This window comes from Dermacentor silvarum, chromosome 2, assembly GCF_013339745.2.
Source record: "Dermacentor silvarum isolate Dsil-2018 chromosome 2, BIME_Dsil_1.4, whole genome shotgun sequence".
Lineage (NCBI taxonomy): Eukaryota > Metazoa > Arthropoda > Arachnida > Ixodida > Ixodidae > Dermacentor > Dermacentor silvarum.
Genome location: NC_051155.1, coordinates 12,696,654 through 12,724,236, shown reverse-complemented (window position 1 = coordinate 12,724,236; position 27,583 = coordinate 12,696,654). Strand labels below are relative to the sequence as shown.

Here is a 27,583-nt window from a genome sequence, read left to right as displayed (position 1 = left end):
TGCATTGTATTCAAATGTATTTTTGCTGTCAGTCCTGAATTAGCGCCTGTGCCTGCCGCTGCTGCCCTCAGACTGGGTTTTAAGGCCCGTCTAGTTGCTGTGCGCAACTTTTTCCTTAAATCTCCTATAAATTGTACATTTATGGAAATAAAGGCAAATTTCAAATTTCAATTTCAACCGGCCTGCCGCGGTGGCTATGGTGTTGCGCTGCAAATCCCGATGTCGCGGGATCAAATCCCGGCAGCCGCATTTCGATGGGGGCGAAAGAAAAACGCCCGCTTCCCGTTCATTGGGGGCACGTTGAACATCCCCTGGTGGTAAAAATTACATTAGTGTTGAGGATTGGGCGATTTGGTGTCGCATTCTCAAACAGAGCGCTCTCTTCCTTCTTTTGGCCGGCTCGGCTGTTTCTTGATTGCCTTATTGCCCCGGACCAGTTCGAGGTCAAAATAATCCGTGTCCCCCATACTACAGCGTGCCTCATATTAAATCGTGAATTTGGTATGTAAAATCCCAGAATTCAATTCGTGGATGTCAACTTCAGTTGAGTCTGTCTGTTCTTCGTACAGCGAACCTTTATATGGGTAGGGTTCCATGTATGTTTCGCGTCTGTGCATGAAAAAAGTTGTCGCAGTTTCACCTGAAAGGCGAAGCATCAATTGCGATAGCAAATTTGTAGAGAGCTATACGGAGTAATGATAGCAGCTTTATCAGCTGTATAAACTTGGACATGCAGCAGCACCGGCAACACGCACAACTGATGTCGACGCCGTCGACGGTTTGCCCGCGTTCGCACAAAATGCGTGCGGCATTGGTGACTGTTGCCGGAGCCTTTGATATAAATAGGCACTTGGTGCCGCAGCTACACGTCGCTTCCCTTCCCTCCCCCCCCCCCCCCCCCAAGGCCTTTCACGCGTCGGAAGAAGGCGCGTTTGCTCGACATATATGGTGATTGTAAAGGAGGAAATACACGCCTGCTTCTGCAGCCCTTAAGTGAGCACGGTGCAGAACGCGCGTTTGTTCTCCGCCGTGCGTTCACTCCCCGTGAAAGCGCGCGTCCCTTGCGCCCTTTCACTCGCACATACAGCGTTCGGCGCGCGGCGACGATTTCATCTCCATTGACGTCATACGGAACCTCACGGTGACGCCGACGGGAGAAATCTGCTTTGGAGTGTCCATATAATTGCTATCGCAATAAAAACAAAAGATGACCGCGGGCCTACCCCGGAGATTGTGCAATACCGCGGGCCAACCCGCGGCGGAGGTGAAGCAGGTTTTGGCGTTGGCGTTCCAGTTACTTTCTTAACAAAACGTCGTTTTATGCATTGAAGCACAAAAGTAACTGGAGCGCCTATGCATTTCTCCACAAAGTCCAGTAATTATTATCTCGGTACTGGATTCATCCTGAGAATTGTTCCCAAGTGGATCCGCCTTGCGAACTCCACGGCTAGAATTTGTAAATTGTAATATGGGCCATAGGGCAATTAGTTGAAAACTTAATTAGTCGAATATGCATTAGATTTTTTGCGCATGTCCGCCTCTTCGAGTAGATCAGCTCATCAACTCGAATCTACCACAGGCTACCTTTAAAAAATTTTGAAAGTGTTCGCTGAAACACCCTGTATCTACACCATGCCACTTACGCAAGTTTTGAATCCTGTTCCCTGAGCACAAAAGCACGACGCGTTACCCAGACACCCAAATTTTTGGGAAAAGACTGACATGGAGATAAACATTTAGCTTCGACAAAGTACCCTAAGAATGCTGATGTCATACTCGTATGGCTGAGTACCCAAATGTGCCTAATATAGAAGGGAAGAAACAGTACCCCACTCCTTGCGGTTCCGTATGCGTATGCCGGTGACGGTGATGTCCTGCGCCAGATCCACCATCCACCAGGGGAACAGCTCATTCCAGTAGGAGTCTAGCGTATGGGCGAAGTAGGGTGGCTTCAAGCCATCCGTGTTGTGCGATCCATCGACCGCTTTGTCCGACGTGTACTGGATCCCGTACAGCTCGTACGTCGAACTCTGCTGCGTCTTCTTCTTGTACGCGTAGTTGGTACCCGTGCCGGTCTCTGTAAAGCAGACGAGACCCCATGCAATAGACGCTCAGCAGTATTTGTGGCTGCAACCTAGGTTTCGGCGTAGCTGCACGCTTGAAGCACTCAAATAGTTTAAATGGCTGCTTTCATGATTTTCTCAACAAAATTGCTAAATCATGATTTTCGGCACTACGAGGCTGCAACGCCTACAAAGCATCCCCGCTTCCTTGGAAGGACCACAGACGGCAGCGATTGTTGATTCATTGTCGCTTGAGCTGTTACCTGGTTGTCGACGTAATGAGGCGACACATAAGAGCTCGCTTTTCGACATAACAAACTGAAGCGAGAGGTTCCGGGGTGGATTCTATAAATTGTGTTTTGCTTCGTTGTGCGTCACTCATTACGCCATGACGGGTACTGCTTAAGGTAAATACGCCTCACATGAAGAGGGCACAGGACGTCTACAAGGTATGCACTGTGGTGTGCTTTTATAGATTTAGTCGGATGTTACATGTGTCAAAATTTTCATCTGATAGTGAGACAGGTTCCAGTGGGGGTCTCTGGCTTAGATTTTATCCTGGGGGGTTCTTTATAGTTTAACAAAAGCATCTTCGCATTTTGTCCCCACAGAAATGCGGCCGCCGGGACACGCATCGATCTCGCGATCTCAAGCTCAGCAGCGCAACACCCGAGCCACACGGCTACCGCTGCGGGTACGCGTGTGCTTTTTCGCGCATTGTGTTGTACCGAGGACACAAGGTTCAATATAAAAGGCACAAGATGGTCGGCAAACACTAAGCGTAATCAAATGAAAGCTATTGCAATTAATAAAACACTGCTAAAAATAACGCCACAAGATTTCTTATATTTCTTTTAGAGATGACGTATCTTTATTAGTGTTTCTACCTATTGATGCGCCTAATGTGCCCGTGACTGAAGCCATTCACCGTAGGCAAACATGTATTAGTCAAGCATCATATAGTGGTTTCTTTATACTGTGCATTTGCATTGTACATTTTGTATTAGCTTGTTTACCAGATAAAAAGGCGAAGTATCAATTGTGATAGCAAATTAGTAGAGAGCTATACGAAATAAGCATACTAGTTTTATCGGCTGTATAAACTTGGACACATTTGCTTGCTGACTAAATTAACAAGCATGGTGTCAGCGTGCACAAGCAAACATAAATAGATCACACCATATGACCGCCCACAACCGCTGTCAAAACGCTGGCGTGAGCAAGCGCAGCGGCAGCAGCAAGCGAATGTTCGTGTGGTCTATCGCTTCAACGGAAACTGAGTGGTGAAGCTATGAGCCGTCTGCAGATAGCTTTCAAGATACGGTGCTAGAGCACTGCACGGGCCCGGCCCGGGCCCGTTTTTACCTTGGGCTGCCTGCCCGAGCCCGACAAAAAGTTCTATGGCGGCGACGCGGCGGCATAAATCCGCTTGAAGTGTCGATATAATTGTTATCTCAATAAGAATTTACTTGAACGTAAGGCATAAATCTCATATGCGCTCGTGCAGATCTGGCGCAGCGCATGGCCACTGGAGAGGCACAGCGTGAATGATGCGGCTCTGCATTTCAAACAATAAATTAAGCAGAAAAGACACCCTATGGCTGTGTCTCCTACAAATGAACTTCATACACTCACCGTTGTACAGCGTGTCCTTGTAGCGGTTCTGAAAAAAAAACAAAAATGGATAATTCAGTCATATACCCTTTAATTAATGGCATTTAGGGCGCTGATTTTCTGCCCTGACTATCCAGCGGCACACGTAGATGAGAAGAATTGTGGATGCCTTCGGATCACTAGTCAGGAGTATCACGGTCAGAACCCGTCTGACCATGACTCTCAATGTTAATAGGATTACAGCGACACCGTGGAAAAATATCCCGTCGCCATCTAGCGCAACCACCAAGAAGCCTGGGCCTCCGAAATGCTGGGCGTACCGGTGCACTCAAACGGTGAAAACACGCAATGCGGCAAACAGTCTTTGTGACACGCTGCGCTATCTGGGGACCGCACCGTCCACGCGTGGCCTTCAAGACCTGCGAATGCTGAGAATAGATCTTCCCGTACGCCCAGTGACCGGTCTGGCGGTTGGTGTACAACTCTGCGCCTTAAGCACAGGTAGGGAGGAAACATACATCGATATCCGTCAAAAAGTGCCTGGGAGACCCTAAGAATGCACACGCATTAAAGCAATATTGTTCAATTAACTCATTCCAGCCGCATCGCATTAGGGCGCTGACTTTCCAGCTCGACCATAAGCCACGTTTACATGAATGCGACAGTGGCGCATCGCATTTCTAGCGCATAACATCCATGTAAACAGTGGTAATGCGCTTAGGCGCATCACATTAGTGCACGGGCGGGAGTCTACTCACGCATGTGGCGCTACCATCTCGGGAGTCATGTAAACGGCGTCGCATCACAAATGCGCTTGCAAATGTGCTTCTGTCGCATTCGTGTAAACGCGGCTATATAGCGGCTTAAATGGGTGGACGTGATAATAGATGCGTGGGCTTCGCTGGAGAGAAACATAATTCCAGAAGCCTCATTTGGTTCAAAACGAAACGCAAATTTACCAGTTTTATTCTATTTAGACCATAACGACGCCGGCTGATGCATAACCAAGTTTCTAACGTGAGTTGATGCGAAGGGTAGCGCGATAAATGAGTATTTATTATTGCAGCGTCGTCGATAAAGCACACTTGTGCACCCGAGTTCCTTATTAGCTACCAGCAAGAAGTGATATGCTCGGCCACAGCGGGTGTCGCTGCTCACGTGTTTTTCACTTACTTAAAGTTCAAGTGCAGAGCAATAAACTGCGCAGTATTCTTGTCGTTACTGTGTTGCGTCCTCTCAGTGGTGACGAGGATGGGATCGAGGCCACCCGAGTTTGACGAGACAATAAGCAGTTGGGATGCCTAACATGTTCGCCTGGAGGCTTACTTCGAAGGCAACGATATTAAGGACTCATCGAAGCGCCGGAAACTCTTGGTAGCATCGCACAGTGACAACGTAGTTCGAGTTCTTCAGGGACGATGCCCGTCAACGCCCGTGAACAGCTTAGAGTACGACGAAGTTGTGAAGGTGTTAGAAGAGCACTACAGCCCACAAGTGAACGAGACAGCGGCAAGTCACGCATTCTTCATACGGAAGAAAGAAGATGGCGAGACAGACTTTGTGACCGACTTACGACGTCTTGCGAAAGATTGCAACTTCGGCAGTTTTCTGGACAGAATGTTACGAGACTGGATCTGGGCCGACGACGCCAGGTGGTTCCTGCTAACGCAAAGGAAGCTGACTCAGCAGGAAGCTGAGGAATTCGCAATGTCTTCAGAAACCGTAACGTTAGTTCCATGACGAATGCAGACGGCGAGAAAGACGCTGGCAATGTGCTCTTCGTTCAACGGCGTCGTGGCAGCAGACGAAATACTGACAGCGGGTACGATAGACGAGACCAACGCCCTTCGTGCTGCGGCTCAAATCACACGGCACACGAATGCCAACATGCCGGGAAAGCGTACAGAAAATGCGGCACTAGAGGACACTTGGCGAGAATGTGCCAGCGCCGGCGCACCAACCGACAGGGATCATACGCGCTCAACGAACTTTCCGATAGGGAAGACAACGAGGAACAAATGCTTTTCGCCCTAATTACCCAGAACAATGCTGACCAAGCGAGGACGCGACCAATGGAACCCAACTTGGTCTGCGGCGGCAGCACACTACGGATGCTGATCGACACAGGGTCAACCGTCAACGTTATTCCTAAAAAACGTCTTTAAGAGGCACCGCCTAGGCTAGAAAAAACGCCACTTTGATTGGTCTGCTTCTTGGGGCCTCTGCCAGTGGTCGGCCGAGTCGCCATGAGTGTGGAGCACGGCAAGACGCAAGTGGACAGTTCGCTCGTGGTAGTCGACTGGGATGGTCCACTACTGTGTGGTAGAAACACAATTCACGCTTTCCGCGAAGCTGGCTTGTCACTGTTCGAAGAATAGGCTCTACCGGGCGTTCATGCGATGCAGTCTGAAGACGGCATAAAAGAGCTGCTTGATGAGTTCTCAGACTTGTTTGAAGACCGGCTGGGCTGTTGCAACGGTCCGCCAGTGAAACTGCACCAGAAAGAAGGTGCGATGTCACGGTTTTTGAGGGCTAGTTCGGTGCCGTTCCCGCATCACAAAGCCGTGTCCGCTGAAATTGACCGCCTCGTTCAGCAAGGCGTTCTGTCGCCGGTGAGTGTTTCCGAGTGGGCTGCGCCTGTTGTATCACTGGTGAAGAACAATGGGAACATCAGGCTGTGTGGCGATTTTAAACTCACCGTGAACCCCGCCACTCACCTGGAGCAGTACTCTTTACCAAAGGTGGATGAAATTTTCGCTGCGCTCTACGGGGCAGACTGGACTTGCGGAATGCTTATAACCAGCTCCCGCTTGACGAATACGCTAAAAAGATAACCGTCATCAACACGCACCAGGACTTATACTCGTAAAACCGATTAGCCTTCGGCATCTCGTTTGCTCCCGCACTGTTCCAACTGCGCATTGAGTCGTTATTGCGGGGCTTACCAAGAGTGCGCGTATACTTGGACGACATCATAATCGCCGAGAAACAGCGTCGACGCGTCGACAAGTGTTGCAGAGACTGCGGGACAGTGGCCTCCAGCTGAACAAAGCCAAATGTTGGTTCCGAGAGAAAGAAGTGCAGTTTCTGAGCACAAGATTATCGGCCTTCACCCGCTGCGTGACAACCTTGAAGCCACAACAGCTGCACCAAAAACCAGAGTCGGTGAGCCAAGGTCGTTTCTGGGGCTAATAACGTATTACTCAAAGTTTTTGCCTAATTTGGCTTCGACCCTGGCTCCGCTCTATCGATTGCTGGCGAAAGGCGAACGCTGGAACTGGAAAGACGAGCATGAAAGAGCTTTTGAGGACGCAAAGCGTGCCTTGTTAAAGGCCAATTTTCTGGTTCACTATGATCCGCAGAAGAAATTGCGGCTAGAGTGTGACGCTAAATCAGACGGTTTAGGCGCAGTATTATCTCACCGCATTGTGGGCGTGGACCATACGATAGCATTTCGTTCAAGAACGCTGACGTCAGCAGAACTCAATTATACGCACATAGAGAAAGAAGCGCTTGCCTTGGTATCCACAAACCCTTAGCGTCCACAAACCATACTGTCTGAAATGATTCACCATAAACAGGCTAGTCATGTAACCAATAGATAGCGCTCACACTTTCTAATGCCATATATATTTCTATTTTGCGCTATGTCGTCACGAATGTTACGATCCGAAATTATTCTATAAGAATTGAGTAGCGCAGTAGCATGTACATAGCACTCAGATTGTCCCCTCCTCTTTTTATTTCCGCATCACACTTAGAGTCCGCAATCCCTACTGTCTGAAATGATTCACCATACACAGACTAGTCATGTAAGCAATTGATAGTGCTCACACTTTCTAATGCCATATATATTTCCATTTTGCGCTACTTCGTCACGAATGTTATGATCTGAAATTATTCAGTATGAATTGACTAGCGCAGTAGCATGTGCATAGCACTCAGATTGTACCCTACTCTTTTTGTTTCCATATCACGCTTAGCGTCCACAAACCATATTATCTAAAATTATTCACCATAAACAGGCTAGTCATGTAACCAAGAGATAGCGCTCGCCCTGTCTAATGCCTTATGTATTTCTACTTTGTGATATGTCGCCATGAATGTTTTGATCTGAAATTATTCAGTATGAATTGACTAGGGCAGTAGCATGTTCATAGCACTCAGATTGTCCCCTCCTCTTTTTATTTGCATATCACGCTTAGAGTCCACAAACCCTATTGTCTAAATTGACTCACCATAAAGAGAGTAGTCATGCAACTATTAGCGCTGACCCGGTTTAATGCAATATGTATTTATACTTTGCGCTATGTCGCCATAAATGTTATGATCTGAAATTACTCAGTATGAATTGACTAGCGCAGTAGCATGTGCGTGGCACTCAGATTGTCCCCTCGTCTTTTTGTTTCGGTATCACGCTTAGAGGCCACAAAACCTATTGTCTGAAATGATTCACCATAAACAGGCTAGTCATGTAACCAATAGATATCGCTCACATTCTTTAATGCCATACATACTTCTACTTTACGCTATGTCGTCACGAATGTTATGATCTGAAATTATTCCGTATAAATTCACTTGCGCAGAAGCATGTACTTAGGACTCAGACTGTCCCCTCCTCTTTTTATTTCCATATCACGCTTAGAGGCCATAAACCCTATTGAATGAATTGATTCAAAATGAACAGACTAATATTAGCGCTCACCCTGTCTAATGCCATATCTATTCATCCTTTGCGCTATATCGCCACGAATGTTATGATCTGAAATTATACAATATGAATTGACAAGCGCAGTAGCATGTGCATGGCACTCAGATTGTCCCCTCCTCTTTTTATTTCCATATCACGCTTAGAGTCCACAAACCCTATTGTCAGAAATGATTCACCATAAACAGACAAGTTATGTAAACAATAAAAGTGCTGGCCCTGTCTAATGGCATATGTATTTCTAGTTTGCGCTTTGTCTCCTTGAATGCTATCATCTAGAATTATTCAATATGACTTGAGTAGCGCAGTAGCATGTGCATAGCACTCAGATTGTCCCCTCCTCTTTTTGTTTCGGTATCACGCTTAGAGGCCACAAACCCTATTGTCTGAAATGATTCACCATAAACAGGCTGGTCATGTAACCAATAGATATCGCTCACACTCTTTAATGCCATATACTTCTACTTTGCGCTATCTCGCCACGAATGTTATGATCTGAAATTATTCCGTATGAATTCATTGGCGCAGGAGCATGTACTTAGCACTCAGATTGTCCCCTCCTCTTTTTATTTCCACATCACGCTTAGAGTCCACAAACACTATTGTCTTAAATGATTCACCGTAAACAGACCAGTCATGCAACCAATAGATAGTGCTCGCCCTGTCTAATGCCATATGTATTTCTACTTTGTGATATGTCGCCACGAATGTTATGATCTGAAATTATTGAATATGAATTGACTAGGGCAGTAGCATGTGCATGGCACTCAGATTGTCCCCTCCTCTTTTTATTTCCACATCACGCTTAGAGTCCACAAATCTATTGTCTCAAATGATTCACCATAAACAGACTAGTGATGTAACCAATAAAATAGCTCACCCTGTCTAATGCCATCTGTGTTTCTAGTTTGCGCTCTGTCTCCTTGAATGTTATCATCTGTAATTATTCAATATGAATTGTGTAGCGCAGTAGCATGTGCATAGCACTCATATTGTCCCCTCCTCTTTTTATATCCATATCACGCTTAGAGTCCACAATCCGTATCGTGATAATTGATTCACCATAAAGAGACTAGTCATGCAAATAATAATAGCGCTCACCCGGTCAAATGCCATATGTATTTCTACATTGCGCTATGTCGCAACGAATGTTATGATCTGAAATTTGTCAGTATGAATTGACTAGCGCAGTAGCATGTGCATAGCACTCAGACTGTCCCCTACTCTTTTATTTTCATATCACGCTTAGAGTCCACAAATATATTGTCTGAAATGCTTCACCATAAACAGACTAGTCATGTAACAAATAAAAGTGCTCGCCCTGTCTAATGCCATATGTATTTCTGGTTTGCGCTTTGTCTCCTTGAGTGCTATCATCTGAAATTATTCAATATGACTTGAGTGGCGCAGTACCGTGTCCATAGCACTCAGATTGTCCCCTCCTCTTTTTATTTCCATATCACGCTTAGAGGCCACAAACCCTATTGTTTGAAATGATTCACCACAAACAGGCTAGTCATGTAACCAATAGATATTGCTCACACTCTTTAATGCGATATACTTCTACTTTGCGCTATCTCGTCACGAATGTTATGATCTGAAATTATTCCGTATGAATTCATTGGCGCAGGAGCATGTACTTAGCACTCAGATTGTCCCCTCCTCTTTTTATTTCCACATCACGCTTAGAGTCCACAAACACTATTGTCTTAAATGATTCACCGTAAACAGACCAGTCATGCAACCAATAGATAGTGATCGCCCTGTCTAATGCCTTATGTATTTCTACTTTGTGATATGTCGCCACGAATGTTATGATCTGAAATTATTCAATATCAATTGACTAGCGCAGTAGCATGTGCATGGCACTCAGATTGTCCCCTCCTCTATTTATTTCCACATCACGCTTAGAGTCCGCAAACCCTATCGTCTTATATGATTAACTGTAAACAGACCACTCATGCAACCAATAGATAGCGCTCACCCTGTCCAATACCATGTGTATTTCTACTTTGCGCTATGTCGCCATGAATGTTATGATCTGAAATTATTCAGTATGAATTGACTAGGGCAGTAGCATCTTCATAGCACTCAGATTGTCTCCTCCTCTTTTTATTTGCATATCACGCTTAGAGTCCACAAACCCTATTGTCTAAATTGACTCACCATAAAGAGAGTAGTCATGCAACTATAAGCGCTGGCCCGGTTTAATGCAATATGTATTTATACTTTGCGCTATGTCGCCATAAATGTTATGATCTGAAATTACTCAGTATGAATTGACTAGCGCAGTAGCATGTGCGTGGCACTCAGACTGTCCCCTCGTCTTTTTGTTTCGGTATCACGCTTAGAGGCCACAAAACCTATTGTCTGAAATGATTCACCATAAACAGGCTAGTCAAGTAACCAATAGATATCGCTCACATTCTTTAATGCCATACATACTTCTACTTTACGCTATGTCGTCACGAATGTTATGATCTGAAATTATTCCGTATAAATTCACTTGCGCAGAAGCATGTACTTAGGACTCAGACTGTCCCCTCCTCTTTTTATTTCCATATCACGCTTAGAGGCCATAAACCCTATTGAATGAATTGATTCACCATGAACAGACTAATATTAGCGCTCACCCTGTCTAATGCCATATCTATTGATCCTTTGCGCTATATTGCCACGAATGTTATCATCTAGAATTATTCAATATGACTTGAGTAGCGCAGTAGCATGTGCATAGCACTCAGATTGTCCCCTCCTCTTTTTATATCCATATCACGCTTAGAGGCCACAAACCCTATTGTCTGAATTGATTCACCATAAACAGGCTGGTCATGTAACCAATAGTAGCGCTCACCCTGTCTAATGCCATATGTATTTCTACTTTGCGCTATGTCGCACCGATTGTTATGATCTGAAATTTGTCAGTATGAATTGACTAGCGCAGTAGCATGTGCATAGCACTCAGATTGTCCCCTACTCTTTTATTTTCATATCACGCTTAGAGTCCACAAATCTATTGTCTGAAATGGTTCACCATAAACAGACAAGTTATGTAACCAATAAAAGTGCTCGCCCTGTGTAATGCCATATGTATTTCTAGTTTGCGCTTTGTCTCCTTGAATGCTATCATCTTAAATTATTCAATATGACTTGAGTAGCGCAGTAGCATGTGCATAGCACTCAGATTGTCCCCTCCTCTTTATATTTCCATATCACGCTTAGAGGCCACAAACCCTAGTGTCTGAAATGATTCACCATAAACAGGCTGGTCATGTAACCAATAGATATCGCGCACACTCTTTAATGCCATATACTTCTACTTTGCGCTATCTCGTCACGAATGTTATAATCTGAAATTATTCCATATGAATTCATTAGCGCAGGAGCATGTACTTAGCACTAAGATTGTCCTCTCCTCTTTTTTTTTCCACATCACGCTTAGAGTCCACAAACCCTATTGTCTGAATTGATTCCATATAAACAGACTAGTCATGTCCCCAATAAATAGTGCTCACCCTGTCTAATGCCATATGTATTCCTATTTTGCGCTATGTCGCCACGAATGTCATGATTTTAAATTATTCAATATGAATTGAGTAGCGCAGTAGCATCTGCATAGCACTCAGATTGTCCCCTCCTTTTTTATATCCATATCACGCTTAGAGGCCACAAACCCTATTGTCTGAAATGATTCACCGTAAACAGACCAGTCTTGCTACCAATAGATAGCGCTCACCCTGTCTAATGCCATATGTATTTCTACTTTGCGCTATGTCGCCACGAATGTTATGATCTGAAATTTGTCAGTATGAATTGACTAGCGCAATAGCTTGTGAATAACACACAGATTGTCCCCTCCTCTTTTTATTTCCATATCCCGCTTAGAGTCCTCAAACCCTATTGTCTGAAATGATTCACCGTAAACAGACCAGTCATGCTACCAATAGATAACGCTCACCCTGTCTAATGCCATATGTATTTCTACTTTGCGCTATGTCGCCACGAATGTTATGATCTGAAATTTGTCAGTATGAATTGACTAGCGCAATAGCTTGTGCATAACACACAGATTGTCCCCTCCTCTTTTTATTTCCATATCCCGCTTAGAGTCCTCAAACCCTATTGTCTGAAATGATTCACCGTAAACAGACCAGTCATGCTACCAATAGATAGCGCTCACCCTGTCTAATGCCATATGTATTTCTACTTTGCGCTATGTCGCCACGAATGTTATGATCTGAAATTTGTCAGTATGAATTGACTAGCGCAATAGCTTGTGCATAACACACAGATTGTCCCCTCCTCTTTTTATTTCCATATCCCGCTTAGAGTCCTCAAACCCTAGTGTCTGAAATGATTCACCATTAACAGGCTGGTCATGTAACGAATAAAAAAGCTCACCTTGTCTAATGAAATATGTATTTCTACTTTGCGCTATGTCGCAACGAATGTTATGATCTGATATTTGTCAGTATGAATTGACTAACAGAGTAGCATCTGCATAGCATTCAGATTGTCCCCTCCACTTTTTATTTCCATATCACGTTTAGAGACCACAAACCGGTTTGTCTGAATTGATTCACCATAAACAGACAAGTCATGTAACCAATAATAGCACTCACCCTGTATAATGTCATACGTATTTCTACTTTGCGCAATGTCGAAACGAATGTTATGATCTGAAATTATTCAGTAGGAATTGACTAGTGCAGGAGAACTTTATTAGCACTCAGATTGTCCTCTCCTCTCTTTATTTCCATATCACGCTTAGAGGCCACAAACCCTATTGTCAGAAATGATTCACCATAAACAGACTAGTCATGTAACCAATAAAAATGCTCACCGTGTCTAATGCCGTATGTATTTCTACTTTGCGCTATCTCGCAACGAATGTTATGATCTGAAATTTGTCAGTATGAATTGACTAGCACAGTAGCATGTGCACAACACTCAGATTGTCCCCTCCTCTTTTTATTTCGCTATCACGCTTACAGTCCACAAATCTATTGTCTGAAATGATTCACCATAAACAGACTAGTCATGTAACCAATAAAAATGCTCACCGTGTCTAATGCCGTATGTATTTCTATTTTGCGCTATCTCGCAACGAATGTTATGATCTGAAATTTGTCAGTATGAATTGACTAGCACAGTAGCGTGTGCACAACACTCAGATTGTCCCCTCCTCTTTTTATTTCGCTATCACGCTTACAGTCCACAAATCTATTGTCTGAAATGATTCACCATAAACAGACTACTCACGTAACCAATAAAAGTGCTCACCCTGTCTAATGCCATATATATTTCTACTTTGCGCTATGTCGTCACGAATGTTATGATTTGAAATTATTCAATATGAATTGAGTAGCGCAGTAGCATGTGCATAGCACTCAGATTGTCTCCTCGTTTTATTTCCATATCACGCTTAGAGTCCACAAAGCCTATTGTCTGAAATGATTCACCATAAAGAGACTAGTCATGCAACTAATAATTGCGCTGGCCCGGTCTAATGCCATATGTATTTCTAGTTTGCGCTATGTCTCCTTGAAATTTATGATCTGATATTATACAATATGAAATTAGAAGCGCAGAAGCATGTGCATAGCACTCAGATTGTTCCCTCCTCTTTTTGTTTCCATATCACGCTTAGCGCCCACAAACCCAATTGTCTGAAATGATTCACCATAAACAGACTAGTCATGCAACTAATAGTAGCGCTGACCCGGTCTAATGCCATATGTATTTCTACTTTGCGCTATGTCGCCACAAATGTTATGATCTGAAATTTGTCAGTAGGAAGTGACTAGCGCAGTAGCATGTGCATAGCCCTCAGATTGTCCCCCCCCCCCTCTTTTTACTTCCATATCACGCTTAGAGTCCACAATCCCTATCGTGTGAATTGATTCACCATAAACAGTCTAGTCATGTAACCAATAAAAGTGCTCGCCCTGTCTAATGCCATATATATTTCTAGTTTGAGCTATGTCTCCTTGAATGCTTTCATCTGAAATTATTCAATATGACTTGAGTAGCGCAGTAGCGTGTGCATACCACTCAGATTGTCCCCTTCTCTTTTTATTTCCACATCACGCTTAGAGTCCACAAACCCTATTGTCTTAAATGATTCACCGTAAGCGGACCAGCCATGCAACCAATAGATAGTGCTCGCCCTGTCTAATGCCATATGTATTTCTACTTTGTGATATGTCGCCACGAATGTTATTATCTGAAATATTTCAATATGAATTGACTTGCGGAGTAGCATGTGCATGGCACTCAGATTGTCCCCTCCTCTTTTATTTCCACATCACGCTTACAGTCCACAAACCCTATTGTCCTAAATGATTCACCGTAAGCGGACCAGTCATGCAACCAATAGAGAGTGCTCGCCCTGTCTAATGCCATATGTATTTCTACTTTGTGATATGTCGCCACGAATGTTATTAACTGAAATTATTCAGTATGAATTGACTAGGGCAGTAGCATGTTCATAGCACTCAGATTGTCTCCTCCTCTTTTTATTTGCATATCACGCTTAGAGTCCACAAACTCTATTGTCTAAATTGACTCACCATAAAGAGAGTAGTCATGCATCTATTAGCGCTGGCCCGGTTTAATGCAATATGTATTTATACTTTGCGCTATGTCGCCATAAATGTTATGATCTGAAATTACTCAGTATGAATTGACTAGCGCAGTAGCATGTGCGTGGCACTCAGATTGTCCCCTCGGCTTTTTGTTTCGGTATCACGCTTAGAGGCCACAAAACCTATTGTCTGAAATGATTCACCATAAACAGGCTAGTCATGTAACCAATAGATATCGCGCACACTCTTTAATGCCATATACTTCTACTTTGCGCTATCTCGTCACGAATGTTATAATCTGAAATTATTCCATATGAATTCATTAGCGCAGGAGCATGTACTTAGCACTAAGATTGTCCTCTCCTCTTTTTATTTCCACATCACGCTTAGAGTCCACAAACCCTATTGTCTTAAATGATTCACCGTAAACAGACTTATATTAGCGCTCACCCTGTCTAATGCCATATCTATTTTTCCATTACGCTATATCGCCACGAATGTTATGATCTGAAATTATACAAAATGAATTGAGTAGCGCAGTAGCATGTGCATAGCACTCAGATTGACCCCTCCTCTTTTTATTTCCACATCACGCTTAGAGTCCGCAAACCCTATCGTCTTATATGATTAACTGTAAACAGACCACTCATGCAACCAATAGATAGCGCTCACCCTGTCCAATACCATGTGTATTTCTACTTTGCGCTATGTCACCAAGAGTGTTATGATCTGAAATTATTCAGTATGAATTGCCTAGCGCAGTACCATATGCGTGGCACTCAGATTGTTCCCTCCTCTTTTTATTCCCAAATCACGCTTATAGTCCACAAAGCCTATTGTCAGAAATGATTGACCATAAACAGACTAGTCATGTAACGAATAAAAATGCTCACCTTGTCTAATGAAATATGTATTTCTACTTTCCGCTATGTCGCAACGAATGTTATGATCTGATATTTGTCAGTATGAATTGACTAACAGAGTAGCATCTGCATAGCACTCAGATTGTCCCCTCCACTTTTTATTTCCATATCACGTTTAGAGACCACAAACCGGTTTGTCTGAATTGATTCACCATAAACAGACAAGTCATGTAACCAATAATAGCACTCACCCTGTATAATATCATATGTATTTCTACTTTGCGCAATGTCGAAACGAATGTTATGATCTGAAATTATTCAGTAGGAATTGACTAGTGCAGGAGAACTTTATTAGCACTCAGATTGTCCTCTCCTCTCTTTATTTCCATATCACGCTTAGAGGCCACAAACCCTATTGTCTGAATTGCTTCACCATAAACAGACTAGTGATGTAACCAATAAAAGAGCTCGCCCTGTCTAATGCCATATATATTTCTAGTTTGCGCTATGTCTCCTTGAAATTTATGATCTGATATTATACAATATGAAATTAGAAGCGCAGTAGCATGTGCATAGCACTCAGATTGTTCCCTCCTCTTTTTGTTTCCATATCACGCTTAGCGTCCACAAACTCAATTGTCTGAAATGATTCACCATAAACAGACTAGTCATGCAACTAATAGTAGCGCTGACCCGGTCTAATGCCATATGTATTTCTACTTTGCGCTATGTCGCCACAAATGTTATGATCTGAAATTTGTCAGTAGGAAGTGGCTAGCGCAGTAGCATGTGCATAGCCCTCAGATTGCCCCCCCCCCTCTTTTTACTTCCATATCACGCTTAGAGTCCACAATCCCTATCGTGTGAATTGATTCACCATAAACAGTCTAGTCATGTAACCAATAAAAGTGCTCGCCCTGTCTAATGCCATATATATTTCTAGTTTGAGCTATGTCTCCTTCAATGCTTTCATCTGAAATTATTCAATATGACTTGAGTAGCGCAGTAGCGTGTGCATACCACTCAGATTGTCCCCTTCTCTTTTTATTTCCACATCACGCTTAGAGTCCACAAACCCTATTGTCTTAAATGATTCACCGTAAGCGGACCAGCCATGCAACCAATAGATAGTGCTCGCCCTGTCTAATGCCATATGTATTTCTACTTTGTGATATGTCGCCACGAATGTTATTATCTGAAATATTTCATTATGAATTGACTTGCGGAGTAGCATGTGCATGGCACTCAGATTGTCCCCTCCTCTTTTATTTCCACATCACGCTTAGAGTCCACAAACCCTATTGTCCTAAATGATTCACCGTAAGCGGACCAGTCATGCAACCAATAGAGAGTGCTCGCCCTGTCTAATGCCATATGTATTTCTACTTTGTGATATGTCGCCACGAATGTTATTATCTGAAATATTTCAATATGAATTGACTAGCGCAGTAGCATGTGCATGGTACTCAGATTGTCCCTTCCTCTTTTTGTTTCGATATCATGCTTACAGTCCACAAACCCTATTGTCTGAAATGATTCACCATAAACAGACTAGTCATGTAACGAATAAAAATGCTCACCTTGTCTAATGCCATATGTATTTCTACTTTGCGCTATGTCGCAACGAATGTTATGATCTGATATTTGTCAGTATGACTTGACTAGCAGAGTAGCATCTGCATAGCACTCAGATTGTCCCCTCCTCTGTTTATTTCCATATCACGCTTAGAAACCACAAACCGTGTTGTCTGAATTGATTCACCATAAACAGACTAGTCATGTAACCAATAATAGCACTCACCCTGTATAATGTCATACGTATTTCTACTTTGCGCTATGTCGAAACGAATGTTATGATCTGAAATTATTCAGTAGGAATTGACTAGTGCAGGAGAACTTTATTAGCACTCTGATTGTCCTCTCCTCTCTTTATTTCCATATCACGCTTAGAGGCCACAAACCATATTGTCTGAAATGATTCACCATAAACAGACTACTCATGTAACCAATAATAGCGCTCACCTTGTCTAATGCCATATGTATTTCTACTTTGTGATATGTCGCCACGAATGTTATGATCTGAAATCATTCAATATGAATTGACTAGCGCAGTAGCCTATGCATGGCACTCAGATTGTCCCCTCCTCTTTTTATTCCCAAATCACGCTTAGAGCGCACAAACCCTATTGTCAGAAATGATTCACCATAAACAGACTAGTGATGTACCCATAAAAATGCTCACCGTGTCTAATGCCGTATGTATTTCTACTTTGCGCTATCTCGCAATGAATGTTATGATCTGAAATTTGTCAGTATGAATTGACTAGCGCAATAGCTTGTGCATAACGCTGAGATTGTCCCCTCCTCTTTTTATTTCCATATCACGCTTAGAGTCCACAAATGTATTGTCTGAATTGCTTCACCATAAACAGACTAGTGATGTAACCAATTAAAGAGCTCACCCTGTCTAATGCCATATCTATTTCTAGTTTGCGCTATGTCTCCTTGAAAATTATGATCTGATATTATACAATATGAAATTAGAAGCGCAGTAGCATGTGCATAGTACTCAGATTGTTCCCTCCTCTTTTTGTTTCCATATCACGCTTAGCGTCCACAAACCCAATTGTCTGAAATGATTCACCATAAACAGACTAGTCATGCAACTAATAGTAGCGCTGACCCGGTCTAATGCCATATGTATTTCTACTTTGCGCTATGTCGCCACAAATGTTATGATCTGAAATTTGTCAGTAGGAATTGACTAGCGCAGTAGCATGTGCATAGCCCTCAGATTGTCCCCCCCCCCTCTTTTTACTTCCATATCACGCTTAGAGTCCACAATCCCTACCGTGTGAATTGATTCACCATACACAGACTACTCATGTAACCAATAAAAGTGCTCGCCCTGTCTAATGCCATATATATTTCTAGTTTGAGCTATGTCTCCTTGAATGCTTTCATCTGAAATTATTCAATATGACTTGAGTAGCGCAGTAGCGTGTGCATACCACTCAGATTGTCCCCTCCTCTTTTTATTTCCACATCACGCTTAGAGTCCACAAACCCTATTGTCTTAAATGATTCACCGTAAGCGGACCAGTCATGCAACCAATAGATAGTGCTCGCCCTGTCTAATGCCATATGTATTTCTACTTTGTGATATGTCGCCACGAATGTTATTATCTGAAATATTTCAATATGAATTGACTTGCGGAGTAGCTTGTGCATGGCACTCAGATTGTCCCCTCCTCTTTTTCTTTCGATATCACGCTTAGAGGCCACAATCCATATTGTCTGAAATAATTCACCATAAACAGACTATTCATCTAACCAATAGATAGCACTCAGCATGTCTAGTGCCATCTGTATTTCTACTTTGCGCTATGTCGCCACGAATGTTATGATCTGAAATTATTCAATATGAATTGAGTAGCGCAGTAGCATGTGCATGGTACTCAGATTGTCCCTTCCTCTTTTTGTTTCGATATCATGCTTAGAGTCCACAAACCCTATTGTCTGAAATGATTCACCATAAACAGACTAGTCATGTAACGAATAAAAATGCTCACCTTGTCTAATGCCATAAGTATTTCTACTTTGCGCTATGTCGCAACGAATGTTATGATCTGATATTTGTCAGTCTGAATTGACTAGCAGAGTAGCATCTGCAGAGCACTCAGATTGTCCCCTCCTCTGTTTATTTCCATATCACGCTTAGAAACCACAAACCGTGTTGTCTGAATTGATTCACCATAAACAGACTAGTCATGTAACCAATAATAGCACTCACCCTGTATAATGTCATATGTATTTCTACTTTGCGCTATGTCGAAACGAATGTTATGATCTTAAATTATTCAGTAGGAATTGACTAGTGCAGGAGAACTTTATTAGCACTCAGATTGTCCTCTCCTCTCTTTATTTCCATATCACGCTTAGAGGCAACAAACCATATTGTCTGAAATGATTCACCATAAACAGACTACTCATGTAACCAATAATAGCGCTCACCCTGTCTAATGCCATACGTATTTCTACTTTGTGATATGTCGCCACGAATGTTATGATCTGAAATCATTCAATATGAATTGACTAGCGCAGTAGCATATGCATGGCACTCAGATTGTCCCCTCCTCTTTTTATTCCCAAATCACGCTTAGAGTGCACAAACCCTATTGTCAGAAATGATTCACCATAAACAGACTAGTGATGTAACCAATAAAAGTGCTCACCGTGTCTAATGCCATATGTATTTCTACTTTGCGCTATGTCGCCACAAATGTTATGATCTGAAATTTGTCAGTAGGAATTGACTAGCGCAGTAGCATGTGCATAGCCCTCAGATTGTCCCCCCCTCTTTTTACTTCCATATCACGCTTAGAGACCACAATCCCTATCGTGTGAATTGATTCACCATAAACAGACTAGTCATGAAACCAATAAAAGTGCTCGCCCTGTCTAATGCCATACATATCTCTAGTTTGAGCTATGTCTCCTTGAATGCTATCATCTGAAATTATTCAATATGACTTGAGTAGCGCAGTAGCATGTGCATACCATTCAGATTGTCCCCTCCTTTTTTTATTTCAACATCACGCTTAGAGTCCACAAACCCTATTGTCTTAAATGATTCACCGTAAGCGGACCAATCATGCAACCAATAGATAGTGCTCGCCCTGTCTAATGCCATATGTATTTCTACTTTGTGATATGTCGCCATGAATGTTATTATCTGAAATATTTCAATATGAATTGACTTGCGGAGTAGCACGTGCATGGCACTCAGATTGTTTCCTTCTCTTTTTCTTTCGATATCACGCTTAGAGGCCACAATCCATATTGTCTGAAATAATTCACCATAAACAGACTAGTCATCTAACCAATAGATAGCACTCAGCATGTCTAATGCCATCTGTATTTCTACTTTGCGCTATGTCGCCAGGAATGTTATGATCTGAAATTATTCAATATGAATTGACTAGCGCAGTAGCATGTGCATAGCACTCAGATTGTCTCCTCCTCTTTTTATTTCCATATCACGCTTAGAGTCCACAAACCCTATTGTCTGAAATGATTCACCATAAACAGACTACTCATGTAACCAATAAACGTGCTCACCCTGTCTAATGCCATATATATTTCTACTTTGCGCTATGTCGTCACGAATGTGATGATTTGAATTTATTCAATATGAATTGAGTAGCACAGTGGCATGTGCATAGCACTCACATTGTCTCCTCCTCTTTTTATTTCCATTTCACGCTTACAGTCCACAAACACTATTGTCTGAACTGATTCACCATAAAGAGACTAGTCATGCAATCATGCAACTAATAATAGCACTGATCCGGTCTAATGCCAAATGTATTTCTACTTTGCGCTAGGTCACCACGAATGTTATAATCTGAAATTTGTCAGTATAATTGACTAGCGCAGTAGAATGTGCATAACACTCAGATTGTCCCCTCCTCTTTTTATTTCCATATCACGCTTAGAGGCCACAAACCCTATTGTCTGAAATGATTCACCATAAACAGGCTGGTCATGTAACCAATAGATAGTGCTCGCCCTGTCTAATGCCATATATATTTCTATTTTGCGCTATGACGTCACGAATGTTATGATCTTAAATTATTCAATATGAATTGAGTAGCGCAGTAACATGTGCATAGCACTCAGATTGTCCCCTCCTCTTTTTATTTCCATATCACGCTTAGAGTCCACAAACCCTATTGTCTGAGATGATTCACCATAAACGGACTAGTCATGTAACCAACAGATAGCGCTCACACTCTTTAATGCCATATATACTTCTACTTTACGGTATGTCGTCACGAATGTTATGATCTTAAATTATTCCGTATGATATCATTAGCGCAGGAGCGTGTACTTAGCACTCAGATTGTCGCCTCCTCTTTTTATTTGCATATCACGCTTAGAGGCCACAAACCCTATTGAATGAATTGATTCACCATGAACAGACTAATATTAGCGCTCACCCTGTCTAATGCCATATCTATTTATCCTTTGCGCTATATCGCTAAGAATGTTATGATCTGAAATTATACAATATGAATTGACTAGCGCAGTAGCATGTGCATAGCACCCAGATTGTCCCCTCCTCTTTTTATTTCTATATCACGCTTGAAATGATTCACCATAAACAGACTTGTCATGTAACCAACAGATAGCGCTCGCCCTATCTAATGCGATATGTATTTCTACTTTGTGATATGTCGCCACGAATGTTATGATCTGAAATTATTCAGTATGAATTCACTAGCGCAGTAGCATGTGCATAGCACTCAGATTGTTCCCTCCTCTTTTTATTTCCATTTCACGCTTAGAGTCCACAAACCCTATTGTCTGAACTGATTCACCATAAAGAGACTAGTCATGCAACTAATAATAGCACTGACCCGGTCTAATGCCATATGTATTTCTACTTTGCGCTAGGTCACCACGAATGTTATGATCTGAAATTTGTCAATATAATTGACTAGCGCAGTAGCATGTGCATAACACTCAGATTGTCCCCTCCTCTTTTTATTTCCATATCACGCTTAGAGGCCACAAACCCTATTTTCTGAAATGGTTCACCATAAGCAGACTAGTCATGTAACCAATAGATAGTGCTCGCCCTGTCTAATGCCATATGTATTTCTACTTTGCGCTATGTCGCCATGAATGTTACGATCTGAAATTATTCAATATCAATTGACTAGCGCAGTAGCATGTGCATAGCACTCAGATTGTCCCCTCCTCTTTTTATTTCCATTTCACGCTTAGAGTCCACAAACCCTATTGTCTGAACTGATTCACCATAAAGAGACTAGTCATGCAACTAATAATAGCACTGACCCTGTCTAATGCCATATGGATTTGTACTTTGCACTATGTCGCCACGAATGTTATGATCTGAAATTATCCAATATTATTTTAGTAGCGCAGTAGCATCCGCATGGCACTCAGATTGTCCCCTCCTCTTTTTATTTCCACATCACGCTTAGAGTTCACAAACCCTATTGTCTTAAATGATTCACCGTAAACAGACCAGTCATGCAACCAATAGATAGTGCTCGCCCTGTCTAATGCCATATGTATTTCTACTTTGTGATATGTCGCCACAAATGTTATGATCTGAAATTATTCAATATGAATTGACTAGCGCAGTAGCATGTGCATGGCACTCAGATTGTCCCCTCCACTTCTTGTTTCGGTATCACGCTTAGAGGCCACAAACCCTATTGTCTGAAATGATTCACCATAAACAGGCTAGTCATGTAACTAATAATTGCGTTGACCCGGTCTAATGCCATATGTATTTCTACTTTGCGCTATGTCGCAACAAATGTTATGATCTGATATTTGTCAGTATGAATTGACTAGCGCAATAGCTTGTGCATAACACTCAGATTTTCCCCTCCTCTTTTTATTTCCATATCACGCTTAGAGTCCTCAAACCCTATTGTCTGAAATGATTCACCATCAACAGACTAGTCATGTAACCAATAAAAGTGCTCACCCTGTCTAATGCCATATATATTTCTACTTTGCGCTATGTCGTCACGAATGTTATGATTTGGAATTATTCAATATGAATTTAGTAGCGCAGTAGCATGTGCATAGCACTCAGATTGGCCCCTCCTCTTTTTATTTCCATATCACGCTTAGAGTCCACAAACCCTATTGTCTGAAATGATTCACCATAAACGGACTAGTCATGTAACCAACAGATAGCGCTCACACTCTTTAATGCCATATATACTTCTATTTTGCGCTATGTCGTCACGAATGTTATGATTTGAAATTATTCAATATGAATTGACTAGCGCTGTAGCATGTCCATAACACAAAGATTGTCCCGTCCTCTTTTTATTTCCACATCACGCTTAGACTCCACAATCCCTATTGTCTGTAATGATTCACTACACACAGACTAGTCATGTAACCAATAGATAGTGCTCACACTTTCTAATGCCATATATATTTCAATTTTGCGCTATGTCGTCGCGAATGTTATGATATTAAATTATACAATATGAATTGAGTGCATGTGCATAGCACTCAGATTGTCCCCTCCTATTTTTATTTCCATTTCACGTTAAGAGTCCACAAACCCTATTGTCTGAACTGATTCACCATAAAGAGACTAGTCATGCAACTAATAATTGCGCTGACCCGGTCTAATGCCATATGTATTTCTACTTTGAGATATGTCGCCACGAATGTTATGATCTGAAATTTGTCAGTATAATTGACTAGCGCAGTAGCGTGTGCATAACACTCAGATTGTCCCCTCCTCTTTTTATTTCCACATCACGCTTAGAGTCCACAAATCTACTGTCTGAAATGGTTCACCATAAACAGACTAGTCATGTAACCAATAAAAGTGCTCGCCCTGTCTAATGCCATATGTATTTCTAGTTTGCGCTATGTCTCCATGAATGCCATCATCTGAAATTATTCAATATGACTTGAATAGCGCAGTAGCATGTGCATAGCACTGAGATTGTCCCCTCCTCTTTTTATTTCCACATCACGCTTAGAGTCCACAAATCTACTGTCTGAAATGGTTCACCATAAACAGACTAATCATGTAACCAATAAAAGTGCTCGCCCTGTCTAATGCCATATGTATTTCTAGTTTGCGCTATGTCGTCACGAATGTTATGATCTAAAATTATTCAATATGAATTGAGTAGCGCAGTAGCATGTGCATAGCACTCAGATTGTCCCCTCCTCTTTTTGTTTTGATATCATGCTTAGAGTCCACAAACCCTATTGTCTGAAATGATTCACCATACAGAGACTAGTGATGTAACCAATAGATAGTGCTCACCCTGTCTAATGCCATATGGATTTGTACTTTGCGCTATGTCGCCACGAATGTTATGATCTGAAATTATCCAATATTATTTTAGTAGCGCAGTAGCATCCGCATGGCACTCAGATTGTCCCCTCCTCTTTTTATTTCCACATCACGCTTAGAGTCCACAAACCCTATTGTCTTAAATGATTCACCGTAAACAGACCAGTCATGCAACCAATAGATAGTGCTCGCCCTGTCTAATGCCATATGTATTTCTACTTTGTGATATGTCGCCACGAATGTTATGATCTGAAATTATTCAATATGAATTGACTAGCGCAGTAGCATGTGCATGGCACTCAGATTATCCTCTCCACTTTTTGTTTCGGTATCACGCTTAGAGGCCCCAAGCCCTATTGTCTGAAATAATTAACCATAAACAGGCTAGTCATGTAACCAATAGATATCGCTCACACTCTTTAATGCCATATGTACTTCTACTTTACGCTATGTCGTCACGAATGTTATGATCTGAAATTATTCCGTATGAATTCACTAGCGCAGGAGCATGTACTTAGCACTCAGATTGTCCCCTCCTCTTTTTATTTCCATATAACGCTTAAAGGACACAAACCTATTGAATGAATTGATTCACCATAAACAGACTAATATTAGCGCTCACCCTGTCTAATGCCATATCTATTTATCCTTTGCTCTATATCGCCACGAATGTTATGATCTGAAATTATACAATATGAATTGACTAGCGCAGTAGCATGTGCATAGCACTCAGATTGTCCCCTCCTCTTTTTATTTCCATATCACGCTTAGAGTCCACAAACCCTATTGTCAGAAATGATTCACCGTAAACAGACCAGTCATGCAACCAATAGATAGTGCTCGCCCTGTCTAATGCCATATTTATTTCTACTTTGTGATATGTCGCCACGAATGTTATGATCTGAAATTATTCAATATGAATTCACTAGCGCAGTAGCATGTGCATGGCACTCAGATTGTCCCCTCCTCTTCTTGTTAGCCTCCACAAACGTCCACAAACTCAGCGTCTTCATACCATATTGTCTGAAATGATTGCCCATAAACAGGCTAGCCATGTAACCAATAGATAGCGCTCGCACTTTCTAATGCCATATATTTCTCTATTTTGCGCTATGTCGCCATGAATGGTATGATCTGAAATTATTCAATATGAACTGAGTAGCGCAGTAGCATCTGCATGGCACTCAGATTGTCCCCACCTCTTTTTATTTCCACATTACGCTTAGAGTCCACAAACCCTATTGTCTTAAATGATTCAGCGTAAACAGACCAGTCATGCAACCAATAGGTAGCGCTCACCCTGTCTAATGCCATATATACTTCTACTTTGCGCTATGTCGGCACGAATTTTATGCTCCAAAATTATTCAATATGAATTGAGTAGTGCAGTAGCATGTCTGTAGCACTCAGATTGCCCCCTCCTCTTTTTATTTCCATATCACGCTGAGAGGCCAGAAACCCTATTGTCTGTAATGATTCACTACACACAGACTAGTCATGTAACCAATAGATAGTGCTCACACTTTCTAATGCCATATATATTTCAATTTTGCGCTATGTCGTCGCGAATGTTATGATATTAAATTATACAATATGAATTGAGTGCATGTGCATAGCACTCAGATTGTTCCCTCCTAATTTTATTTCCATTTCACGCTTAGAGTCCACAAACCCTATTGTCTGAACTGATTCACCATAAAGAGAGTAGTCATGCAACTAATAATAGCACTGACCCGGTCTAATGCCATATGTATTTCTACTTTGCGCTATGTCGCAACGAATGTTATGATCTGATATTTGTCAGTATGAATTGACTAGCGCAATAGCTTGTGCATAACACTCAGATTTTCCCCTCCTCTTTTTATTTCCATATCACGCTTAGAGTCCTCAAACCCTATTGTCTTAAATGATTCACCGTAAACAGACCAGTCATGCAACCAATAGATAGTGCTCGCCCTGTCTAATGCCATATGTATTTCTACTTTGTGATATGTCGCCACGAATGTTATGATCTGAAATTATTCAATATGAATTGACTAGCGCAGTAGCATGTGCATGGCACTCAGATTATCCTCTCCACTTTTTGTTTCGCTATCACGCTTAGAGGCCCCAAGCCCTATTGTCTGAAATAATTAACCATAAACAGGCTAGTCATGTAACCAATAGATATCGCTCACACTCTTTAATGCCATATGTACTTCTACTTTACGCTATGTCGTCACGAATGTTATGATCTGAAATTATTCCGTATGAATTCACTAGCGCAGGAGCATGTACTTAGCACTCAGATTGTCCCCTCCTCTTTTTATTTCCATATAACGCTTAAAGGACACAAACCTATTGAATGAATTGATTCACCATAAACAGACTAATATTAGCGCTCACCCTGTCTAATGCCATATCTATTTATCCTTTGCTCTATATCGCCACGCATGTTATGATCTGAAATTATACAATATGAATTGACTAGCGCAGTAGCATGTGCATTGCACCCAGATTGTCCCCTCCTCTTTTTATTTCCATATCACGCTTAGAGTCCACAAACCCTATTGTCAGAAATGATTCACCGTAAACAGACCAGTCATGCAACCAATAGATAGTGCTCGCCCTGTCTAATGCCATATTTATTTCTACTTTGTGATATGTCGCCACGAATGTTATGATCTGAAATTATTCAATATGAATTCACTAGCGCAGTAGCATGTGCATGGCACTCAGATTGTCCCCTCCTCTTCTTGTTAGCGTCCACAAACGTCCACAAACTCAGCGTCTTCATACCATATTGTCTGAAATGATTGCCCATAAACAGACCAGTCATGCAACCAATAGGTAGCGCTCACCCTGTCTAATGCCATATATACTTCTACTTTGCG

At 42.0% G+C, this 27,583-nt stretch overlaps 1 protein-coding gene across 1 annotated transcript in view; it reads right to left on the bottom strand.

The window, feature by feature from the left end:
* LOC119441323 (uncharacterized) overlaps positions 1-27,583 on the bottom strand; it is a 175,015-nt gene that overhangs the window by 121,495 nt on the left and 25,937 nt on the right. The window contains exons 5-6 of the mRNA XM_049661106.1: positions 3,699-3,726; positions 1,829-2,077 (exon numbers count right to left, since the gene is read on the bottom strand). Coding sequence (XP_049517063.1) covers positions 1,829-2,077; positions 3,699-3,726 — 277 coding nt within the window. The remainder of the gene's footprint in view (positions 1-1,828; positions 2,078-3,698; positions 3,727-27,583) is intronic.